This window comes from Patiria miniata, unplaced genomic scaffold, assembly GCF_015706575.1.
Source record: "Patiria miniata isolate m_02_andy unplaced genomic scaffold, ASM1570657v1 HiC_scaffold_17, whole genome shotgun sequence".
Taxonomy (NCBI): Eukaryota; Metazoa; Echinodermata; class Asteroidea; order Valvatida; family Asterinidae; genus Patiria; species Patiria miniata.
The window spans coordinates 5,767,430-5,779,532 of NW_024037055.1; the positions used below are offsets into that span (position 1 = coordinate 5,767,430).

Sequence of the window (12,103 nt, forward strand, 5' to 3'; positions counted from 1 at the left end):
CAAGATGGCGTCCAGTCTGAGCCGCTGTGGTCGACATTTCTTCACGAAATGTAACAGATTTAACAATATTTTCAAGGTACGATCCATCAAAATAAGAAGTGCGTTTTAATCTTGATACATCGATGCTTTATATATTGTAAAATGTATAGAAATCAAGGTTGTTATCATGGTGAAACTTGAATGTTTTGGAGTTGATCCCCACTCGCTGCGAGCAGCCGGCAGCGGCCTTGATGGCCTTTCACGGCCGAGTCTGCGGCGGTACCGGCGCGGTGCGCGCGGATTGTATACCGGGTCTACGCGGAGTTAAAGTTAGACAGTTAGATGTAAATGAGAATAGGATAAGGGAAGGGGCGGGGCAATGTTATTGAGTAAGAGGAAATAATGGTGCAATCTGATGCCACTTTTTCTTCATATATCATCTCATTCTCAATGAAGGTCAGTCATTTTTTGCTAAATTGAAAAGACATGAACATGATGAATCTGAGACTGAGAAACATTTCCAATTTTGTTAGGAAATACTTCAAAAAAATTCTGGACTTTGTACACAACTGCTGAAGTGGCATCTGGATACTACATTCTATCCGGCCCCTATTTCAAGAACGCAAAAAAGTGTTTGTTTTCTGGCCAGACTAGCACTAGCAGATGACTAATAAATTAGTGGAAAAAAAGTTGTGCAAATTAAAGGGAATATACAACATTTGCAAACATCGAAAAATAAAACTACCAAGTTTTTGCGAAATACCCTAATAGGATGTTGGTAAATGACAGTCTAAAGCATCCTGTAAAATTATGGCACATGGTATACTGTCATTTTCAAGAAAAGTGGTATTTTTGTATCAATTTCCAACGCTGATCGGCCGATCAGCGTTGGAAACAACTGGCTTTTTTTTTCAAATACTGGCCCCAATTGACCATTGCACTTGTTTGCAATCGATTACAAACCTATGAACGGGTACGAGCCAGCTAGACTGGTTCCCTGACCTTACAATTCCCAAATGTATGTAAACTGCTCTGTTTCTTCTTATATGGAGTCAGGGAACCAGACTACAGGAAAATGATCGTTTTTCTTGGTTTTTATAGCATTTTCGAACCCAAAACCTCCAAAAAGTTAGTGTAACTATATTTGCTTTATATTTCAAACCCCCCAATTCCATCCATTTCTGAAAATTACAGCAAAAGCAAATGATGTATATTCCCTTTAATTATGTGAATATGGCACTAGCTGGCTAAATAATGCTAGACCTCAGAAAAGTTAATTATTTTACACAAATTAAACATTGAAAATTCCCTTGTGGGAGGACAACTGTAGGGTGCATTAATCTTTGCAACCTGCTAGTAACAAGTAGTAGTTTTATAAAGTGGATCAGTATAATTGTAAAAAAAAGTAAGTCCTAACATTTCAAATCTTTTCTGTCATTTTTATATATTTCAACAGCGAATCCAAGGAGTGAATGCCGTCCTGTCATCAGAGCCAAGACGAGATCTATCGATTCATGAATACATGAGCTATGATCTCTTGAGGGCAGCCGGGGTCAGTATACCCAAGGCAGAGGTAGCCAAGACGCCTCAGGAAGCCTACGAGAAAGCCAAGAGTCTGGGTGAGTAAGGCTACGGCTGAAGATACCACACAGGTCTATGAGAAGTGCCTGCAGCCGCTTCCATAGCTGCGTGTGTAATTTCCAGCTATAGCCATAGCCATAGTCTGAATAAATGGCTATGGCTTGTCACTGCACATGCGCCTGTGGAAGTGGTCAAAGCCTCTTTCCATAGCTGCTTGTGTAATTTCCAGCCGTAGCCACAGCCATAGTCTGAATTAAATGGCTATGGATTGTCACTACACATGCGCCTATGGAAGTGGTCGAAGCCTCTTCCCATAAACATGTGTACTACAGCCGTAGCCAGTCATTTGGACGGGCCTAAACAATAAATGTCATTGCTCCAAACACTCCCAGGTACTCCAAAATGCACCAGGAGGTTTTGGAGGATTTTTGCAGGATTGAGAATGGTTGATCCCATTCAACCTATTCTGAAATTTTGGAACTCTCAACACTGTGTACGAGTGTCCAAAAACTTAAAATGGTGAAATAATGACAAGAAAATAGACTGGCACACGAAACAACCAGTCCAACACCCTTTTAGTTCTGCATCAATCAAGTGTGTCAAAAGAAACATATCTGGTACCCAACTCCATTTCGGGAAGAATTACATACCTGGACATCACTAATGTTTCCCTGTAGTGACCTATCAGCCATCAGAAAGCGATAACATGTCCTAAAAACTCAAATTTTGTGGGTTAAAGATTGAAGCATTTACTGAGAAAACACTTGGAATTTAACCTTTCTAAGTTCTAAGAATGTGCCATAAGGTTCTGCTTATTAGTGAGTTGTTGACAGGGTTTTATTATTTCACCTGAAATTTTTGATATCAATTGTCATATTTGTACAGGTAGCGAAGATGTTGTTGTCAAAGCGCAAGTGCTGGCTGGAGGTAGAGGCAAAGGAACCTTTGACAGTGGCCTGAAAGGTGGAGTCAAATTAGCATACTCGTAAGTTGGCTTGAAGTCAGGGTACTAAACATTCAAATCCTTTCAAAATGTGAGTATTAACCCTTACCTTCCTCAATCCACCAAAGTCTTCGGTTTGGAGGATTTTGGAGGATTGAGGATGAATGCAACATACAATTTTGGAAGGAATATGGAGGATTGAGTGCACATGGACATTCGGTATCGGTTGACTTTGGAGGATTGAGGCTGAATGGTGTTTGAACAAGAGGAGGATTTTGGAGGATTGAGGCTGAATGGTGTTTGAAGAAGAGGAGGATTTTGGAGGATTGAGGCTGAATGCTTTTTGAGAGGCAGGGCTGTTGGGGGATTTTGGAGGATTGAGGCTGAATGCAACATACAATTTGGGAGGATTGTGGAGGATTTAGGGCACATGGACATTCGGTATCAGTTGATTTTTGAGGATTGAGGCAGAATGGTGTTTGAAGAAGAGGAGGATTTTGGAGGATTGAGGCTGAATGCTTTTTGAGAGGCAGGGCTGTTGGGGGATTTTGGAGGATTGAGGCTGAATGGTGTTTGAAGAAGAGGAGGATTTTGGAGGATTGAGGCTGAATGCTTTTTGAAAGGCAGGGTTGTTGGAGGATTTTGAAGGATTCAGGCAGTGGGTATCCTTCATTTGAACATACATGCAAGTGCAAAATTTTGGAGGATTGGGGATGGTTCCTAGCAAAAAGGGCCTAGGGGTAAGGGTAACAATGTCACATTCTTGAAATCTAACCACAACTGCAAAATTGTCATTTTTCCCTTTATATTTTCTTTAACCCATTAGCAGCTTTACTTTATTGTTATACAATGTATATTATTCGTTGTTGAACCCTTAAAACAATACAGTTCTGGGACAGTTGTGGGCAGTACAGGGAGTAACAAGCAGGGCGGTTTGGGGCAGTTCAAGGAGAAATATGTGCTAAACATGCTTTCCAATAACTGATAACAATTTCTTTTTGATTTTTTATGTCTCCAGACCGGAGGAAGTCAAAGATCTGGCCAAGCAGATGCTCGGTCAGAAACTCATCACGAAGCAGACAGGGCAAGCCGGACGAGTCTGTAGCGCCGTCTTAATCTGCGAAAGGATGTACTCCAGGAGAGAGTATTACTTTGCCATCACTATGGAGAGAGCATTCATGGTTAGTTTTCCCGAGGATACGCACAATAATTTGTTCAGTACAGAAATATTAACGGGTACTTATAAAGCGTTTTACATTATGATTATCCCTGATTATTGGGCCAATGAAACATTCCAAAGATGATCTCAGCTCCCTGGGGAGTATACAGCTCCATGCAGCCATTTTGGCGCAAAGCAGCTAAAATCAACTACAATAACCATCTCTGCCCTCACAGGTACCCGTTTACTCCTGGGTGGGGGTTGGGGAGAAGCAATGAGTGACAAAGTGCCTTGCCCAAGGGCACACGCACCGTAGCCGCAGGCTGGACTCGAACCCACAACCTGCAGGATTACCCGCAGGCCACAAGTTCAGTGCTCCAGACCACGAAGCCTCGGCACTAACCAAAAAAAAAAACACTTACAAGACAAATTCTCATGTTTCTTGAATAAAAACAAAAATCGGTTCTCGGCTTAAGTTAGTTAGCACATTCATTTAGAGCAATAGTTTTTTTGCATAGTTGCATAAAAATTTCACCTAGATGGGGCATTGTTTTTAAAAGCCAGAGACATGTCTTGAAGATTTCTTGCAGATCATGTTTGACTTGTTTATATTTGTGTAATGTCATGCTTACCTGTAGAGTCATTGTTGATTCCGTTTTGTGTTCTTACTCCCCCAGGGACCAGTGCTGATAGGTAGTTCCCAAGGGGGCGTAAACATTGAGGACGTAGCTGCAGAGGACCCCAGTGCAATCATCAAAATACCCATTGATATTGTGAATGGTGAGCTCAACTCTGATGCACATTAAAAAAAAATTCAAAAGTCCACAAAAAATTAACAACTTTTCATTCGTAAACTACTGTTCAGTTTTTCTCTAAATTCTTTTTTTTTTTTTTTTTTTAGGAATTCAAGACGAAGAGGCTGAGAGTATGGCAAAGCAAATGGGATTCTCAGAGAATTGCCTTCAACAGGTAAGACAGTTTCGTCGTGTCCGTGCAACAAGGTCGTATCTCCTAAAATGGGCCGTACGTGAAACGCGAGTTTTAGAAAGTCAAAAGGTCGTATCTCACTTAAAATAACCCGGATGTACACACAAAGTCAATGGACGTCGAGATACGACCTTGTTGCACGGAGCGTATTCGCGCGAGATACCATTTTGTTGCAGAATGGAGTTACGATCTTGTTGCACTGACGCGGCGGTTTATCCCCACAAAAAGTTGTAGATTTCTTTCCAAAAGGGATTGTCACGATCTAGAGAACTACAAATCTGATTGGATTGAAACTTGCTACATACATAGACAGCGACTATTTATAGTTAACAATGGAGTTGACATCACGAAAACCTCATCATGGGTCATGTGACTCATCTTAAAGGTGCCTATTTTAAAGTCCTATATCTACTCTACAGAACTACAAGACTTGCCGAAACAGCTAATAAGTCCTGGAACTATGTTTGTGTATATGATAAATTTATAATTAATTTCTAGAGGAAATCAAAACATAAACTCATAAAACATAAACTCATACAAAATTGTAATGAGGAACAGCCCTAAGTTCTGTTCAGGGAACTAACATAGATCTCGTTTAACCTGATTTTCTTTTTCTATTTTTTTCCTCATGCTTTTCAGTTGTCTCTGATTTATTGATTATTGTTTTGTTGTTTCAGGCCGCAGACACGTTCAAGAAGCTTTACAATTTCTTCATCGACAACGACTGCACAATGTTAGAGATAAACCCACTGACAGAGGATAACCAGGGCACTGGTAAGCTACAAAAGGCAACCTATAACCTTTGACCTCTCGCCTTTTTTTGTTAAGGATGGTATGATCCACTTTGACAAATAAGACTGGGTATAAACATTGCTTTATAATAGGACAAGTTGAACTTAAAACTTTAGCTTAAAGCTTCTCCGCATGCTTGTTAACCACTTCGCACCGGGTGTATTTTCGCCGAAAATTTTGAAGTTTTCAAAGGGCAAAATTTCCCAGCCGACTTCTGATAAACAGCCAAACGCCACAAATACTGATTCGCAAGAGTGATTTCAACAGAATTTGGACGTTATTTCTTGCTGAAACCTCATATGTTTCAATACCCCGAGGTGTGCACTGGAGCGTACATTGTACAACAATAGGCCGTACACAACGGCCAATTCAAGATCAACACACCGTCTAATGCCACAGACTTCACGGACTTTGTGTGTGTGTACAAAAGGCACAAGGGAGTAGCGTGTTTAGACGTCACCCGGAGGCGAGTCGAGGCAATCTTGACGTCTCAACCGGTCAGCGGTGCCTGTGCACAAAAACAGCCAGTGCGTGTTATCACGGCCTCTGGCGCGAACTGGTTAAAGAGTATTGAATGACATTGTGACCTTTACCCTTTGACCTGACAGTTCTCTGCATGGACGCCAAGATCAACTTTGACGACAACGCGGCCTACAGGCAGCAATCGATACACGACCTGAAGGACTGGAGCCAGGAGGATGAGCGAGAAGTTGTAGCAGCTCAGCACAACCTGAACTACATCGGACTTGAAGGAGATATTGGCTGCTTAGGTAAGAGTGACATTCGCTCGTACCTCCCGCCCTGCAAGCAGGGCGCTGGGAAGGGCTGATGAGCTTCACAGAATCTTGTGAAGGAAGTGGGGATGGTATTCTGGGTAACTTATCAGGACCTATAAAGACATCCAGCTGCAGCTGTTTAAGACCTCAGTTAGCTAATGCGCGCAAATGCTGTTCGAAAACTTTCTCATAGAAATGCACACATTCCATACCGGATTGATTTCTTTTTCATTGCGAACCATGTGGACGCATTTGAGCATCGCATAATATGGAATTTGACCCTTCGTCAATTTGAAACAAAGCCTGAGCAAGTGACGGGAATTTACAAAACATAACTTTTACAGATTCTTCTTCATTATTACACTTTTCAATGAAAATAAAAGCATTTATGAATGGGAATAAAAGAGTAGTAACTCTAAACTTGGTTGAGCATGCAGTCGTTTTGAGAAAATTCGTGAACTAAACAGTTGTATTTTGCACCTGTTTGATGTAGTTAACGGCGCTGGTCTGGCTATGTCCACCATGGACATCATCAAGCTCCACGGGGGGTCACCGGCTAACTTCCTGGATGTCGGGGGCGGGGCTACGGCTGACCAGGTCAAGGAGGCGTTTAAACTCATCACGTCCGACTCTAAGGTATGTGAGAATCAAATTTGAGGTTTGTTAGTCGGTCTTTGTGGTTTGTTGGTGTTGTGACTCGTACATTGAATCATAATTGATAGATCAGTACATTGATTGATTGATTGATTGGTTAATTGATTGATTTGCAGGTGCGAGCTATCTTGGTCAATATCTTCGGTGGTATCATGCATTGCGACATCATCGCCAACGGCATCATATCAGCAGCTCAGGATCTCAATCTGAAACTGCCCATCGTTGTCAGGTTACAAGGTGAGTAGCTAGATCCTCATACAACTCTCAAAGGTCTTGACTTTCAGAACAAGACAAGGGACACCACTCACGAAGGTTCTGGGGTGGGGAGGGGGAGTTTCGGGTGTGGCACGGGGGTCTGAATCTAAAACTACCTATCGTTGTTAGGTTACAAGGTGAGAAGCTAGATCCTCATAAAACTCTCAAGGGTCTTCACTTTCAAAACAAGACAAGGGATACCACTCACAAAAGGTTCTGGAGTGGGAGTTTCGGGTGTGGCACGGGGGTCTAAATCTGAAACTGCCCATCGTTGTGAGGTTACAAGGTGAGAAGCTAGATCCTCATGAAACTCACAAGGGTCTTGGCGTTCAAGAAAAGGATCTTGTAAAGTTTCTGGTAATGAAACCAACAACTTCTCAAAAGTGCCAGCACAGTAGCACCTGTTCTACATTGTACTATATTGTAATAATCACCTGAAGACTCCATAAAACCATAGTGCTGGAGCGGTTTTGGGAAGTAGAGGAAATAATGGCTTTAAGCCTGAAGAAGGTAAAGTAAAGGGGGGACGAACCTGTGTTCACAGGAACGGGATGCCCATCTCTCTTTCATTAGCGATTGGGCCAGACTCATATGCTGCTGTGGGGGGATCGCCACACCTCCTCCACAGCGAGTCTGTTACCTTCCCAGCATTGAATAATGCTGGTACCCATTTAACACCTGGGTTGAGAGGAGTAATTGAGGTAAAGCGCCTTACTCAAGGGCACAACACGCATGGCCAGGGTGGGGCTCGAACCCACAACCTCTCGATCACGAATCCTGTGCTCCACCGCTAGACCACACGTGGCCACTTAAGAAGGTAGACCACACGTGGCCACTGAAGAAGGTAGACAATTTAAAATGGCCTTTTTTAAAACTCTGACAGCTGAACTTTGTTACCTTGTTTTCTGTGTTCCAGGATCCAAGGTGGATGATGCCAAAGCATTGATCGCAGCATCTGGAATGAGAATCCTGGCTTGCGATGACTTGGACGAGGCTGCCAAAATGGTTAGATATTGAAATTACTCATTTGAATGTACAACCATTAATGCATTAACCCTCCTGCTATCTGAACAGTCACAGACATTCAAAAAGTCAATCCTCTTCCCCTGCCATGTCTTTTACACAGGCTAGTCACCAACAGTCAAATCATATTTCAAGCAAGCACTGTGACTAGTCAAATTCAGTCAACAGACAACAGCAGACAAGTGGTATAGGCACAGCTGGCTTATATCCATCACCTACAGTCAAAAGCATAGCTGTGTCAAGTTACATAAACAGTCCCAGCCAGTCAATCCTGCTTTATGCATAGCTGCCAACTAGTACGATTTTTTCGTAATTATTACGAATTGTTTGTTAAATTACGAAAATACGATTTGCCACTAAAACGTTACGAATTTCTCATTTTCTACCTAACGAAAAAAAAAAATGTAAAGTATCGTTTTTGACCGAAAACTTCTGGCGAAATGTCACGATAATGGATGGACTGGTGACAAGTCTAATAAGAATGCAGTCAAGCACCTGATAGACATCAATGCAGAGTGCGCAGTGGAGTACTTGAGGACCAGACTAAAAATATTTTTCAATGGTGTGTCATTTGTGTGCATCTCGTGGATGTGTGGTTGTGTGTACTGTATGTGAGTACTTTTCAGTGACGATCGTGAGCACATTTAGTTGCTTATTGCCGGGATGAGACCCATCAGTTCGAGATTTTAATCATGGAATTTAATAAAAGTATGGTTGGAATAATTGGTAATAGAGTTTGAGTTTGTCACAACGGACAGAAAAGATAAATCAGCATGCGTTTGCAAGGTAACATACCTTGGCAGGAATTTCTATTGCATACGGTGGCCATAGATCATTGTGTGTAAAAACATGATACGAACTCGAAACTCAACATCGATAGCATGCATCTCCCAAAAAATATGCGCACATGTTATAGATGTTATTATTTATTTGACATCAACAAACAAATACAGACATTAAAACAAAATTAATTTAATTTTTTTTTTTTTTTTTTTTTTTTATTTATCTTTTGGCCTACAGTACATTATTATTCACAACAAGAAGGGTATGCACATGTATGTGTACATGTAAACCATGTACCTGTACTCGATGTTGGTAAAGCTTTTGATAAAATGAGAAGTTGAAAATGACCGCGCGGGTTGATTACTAATTGGGATTTTGAAATGTTGGCAGCTATGTTTATGTAGGCTGGGAGCTCTGAACTGTTGAAAACAGTCACTTGATTGATTTCGACTGAAAGGACAACTTGGCTCAGAATGTATGTTTGAATAGGAGGGTAAAGCTTTTTAAAGTCCTTTTTAGGTTGCAATTTTTCAATTTTGACTAAGAAATTCTGAAAGTAGCGGCAGATGATTCTTTTTTTTTTTTCGTTGCAGGTTGTGAGGCTTTCTACGATTGTCGCCTTAGCCAAAGATGTATCGGTTCACGTGGACTTCCAGTTGCCTCTATAGGAGGAATTACATCTTTATACTTGCATGCTGGGCATTGACAAAGGGGGGCCGGGGGGGGGGGGGGGGTAGGGGGGTTTGAGATATTTGTTATATACATGTATATTGGGGATAGTAAGGTGTGTCTCAAAAATACTGGGGATGTTCTATCAGGGATTGTATAGGCTGATTTCGTGGGGCTACCGAGACCAGGAATTTGCTAAGCATGGAGAATATTTGCTTAGCAGAAGCAGGTAACCAACCAAAATGTCATGCAATGTGCACTGCCTGGGACTGGTACTCGGTTGATGTTTGCTACACGCTTGTCACAGTTTGAACTGTTGGTTGAGTTCAAGGGGGTATTTATTTAAAGGAGAACATTATTGGGTATACATTTACAATTTTGGGCAATTTTCAATTTTGTTCTCTTTAACAAACAGGGCATCCAAACTGAAAGATAATATACAACATTTGCAAACATCAAAAAACAAAAACTACCAAATTATTATGAAATACTTTACTTGACTGTAAGTGAATAATAGTCTCAAGCATCCTGTGAAATCATGGCATGTGGTGTGCTGTCATTTTCAAGAAAAGTGGAATGTTTGTATCGATTTCCAACAATGGTCGGCCGACCATCGTTGGAATAAAACTGAATTTTTTCAAAAACTGCTCGCACTTTACCAAATTCAGTTAGTCCACATTTTGTTTGTGATCGATTACACATCTGTGAACGGGTGCAAGTCAGCTAATCTGGTTCCCTGAACTGACAATTCCCCGATGTCTATAAATTGCTCATTTTCGTCTGAAGCAGGGTCAGGGAGCCAGACTACAAGAACACCAATTTTTCTCTTGGTTTTTCCAGCATGTATGAACACAAACCTTTAAACAGGTCAGTGTAACAATGTTTGCTATAAAATACTAACCCCCAAATCCATCCACTTCTGAAAATTACAGCAAAAGCAAAAATGTTGTATATTACCTTAAAAATGAATACTTACATCAGTGTTTATTTTCCTGATTTGGAAATATGCAGTCTTTTGCAGAGAAGAACTTGAGAGTTTAGTATTGATGTGAAATATGCAGTAAATAATATTTCTAGGGGAATAAAGACGATAATTTTCAAGAGTGTGGCCGTAGTCTTTTATAATAAGATATAAAACAAAATCTTCAAGAACTCTCTGCCGTGTTGGAAGGATAAGTTTGTATAAAATGCATCTCTGATGAGGTGATACATGAAAGATCATTCATAGTTAGGCGTTACATTTTAGGAAAATATTTCATTGATGTTTGGACGCCAATATTTGTTTTTGGCAGAATTATGGACTACACTTTGAGAAATGTTTGTACAAAAGTTACAATTGAAATTGTTTTATTTAAATGACCCATCTGTTGTTTTGTTTTCTGTTGTTTTACCAAATAGGGTTAGGAAATAGCTGGCAAGGAACCATTTGTTTCATTTTATAAGATGGAATGTTTATTGTTGGACAAATACAGAAAATTATATTGCAAACTGTTGTCACACTCACAAATTAAAAAAAAAAGTTAATAAAACAACTTTGCATTTGTTTTGTTACATTGTAAATTTCTTTGATTTACAGACTAATAAAACAGTTGAACAATTTAAAATCCTGTTTTCTGTTGGCATGTTTTTGTCTCTTGCTTTTTTAAAAACGAATCAAAAGTATAAATTTATCATAAAATTGAGTCCTGAAAATGCTTGGATCAAGTGTTTCAACAAGTGTTTGGAATTTTGTTTACAGTTCAGATTTCATCAGTCAATAAAATACTTCCGTGTGATCGAAAATGAAAATGAAACAACTTAATTTTTCACGTGATTTTTGATAATGGGGGACAAAGAGCAGGTCAAAAACTACAAGTTGATGAAATCCATTTGTGTATTATTTCCATTCCTTTGCCAAATGAGTTGTGAGAAACAAGACACTGCAAAGCTGAAGTCGGAAGTGAAATGGGGAATTTACTAACCAAGTGGAAACGGCAGCCACCAAAGGTAGAGTTCCTGGGCTAATTTGATGGTTTTCCATGTTTGAATTTTTAAATTAAGTCGACCTACTTTTTACAGGTCTAAGCATGTTATTGTGTGCTGATGCATTAGTGCTGAATATGTTTGTTAAATAACTGTTGGTTGAATATAACTTTTGGGGTATGCCCCCCCCCCCTCCCATCCCAGCCCCACCCCTGACCCACTCTAAGCATGGAGAAATTTCTCCATGCTCTAAGCTAGCGTAAAAAAACCCAGAAAGACAGTAACCGCAGTATTGAGATATTGAAATTGAACTATTCATAAGTTGGCCTATTCTTTAATTTTATAATGATATCTTACAAGGGAATGTTGACACGTGCTGTTAAAGCAGCAAACCTCTAAGCTGAATTCACGCATGGGCGTGGTTGCTGCTTTAAGCAGATACAATAGTTGGATGGTACCAAGTGTTCATTGCAAGACTGTACGTGTTTTGTTGTCGGCAGTCTGCACAACTTGCAGTCGGTCACCAGACTAGCAACCGAT

At 40.5% G+C, this 12,103-nt stretch overlaps 1 protein-coding gene across 1 annotated transcript; it reads left to right on the forward strand.

The window, feature by feature from the left end:
• Positions 1-4: 4 nt before the first annotated feature.
• LOC119723625 (succinate--CoA ligase [ADP-forming] subunit beta, mitochondrial-like) lies at positions 5-9,660 on the forward strand. The gene is made up of 12 exons (XM_038194370.1): positions 5-76; positions 1,436-1,598; positions 2,446-2,545; positions 3,522-3,684; positions 4,340-4,442; positions 4,564-4,631; positions 5,327-5,423; positions 6,050-6,211; positions 6,711-6,853; positions 6,988-7,108; positions 8,043-8,131; positions 9,526-9,660. The coding sequence occupies exons 1-12, from the start codon at positions 5-7 to the stop codon at positions 9,598-9,600; spliced, it is 1,356 nt and encodes a 451-aa protein (XP_038050298.1). The 3' UTR covers positions 9,601-9,660.
• Positions 9,661-12,103: the final 2,443 nt, after the last annotated feature.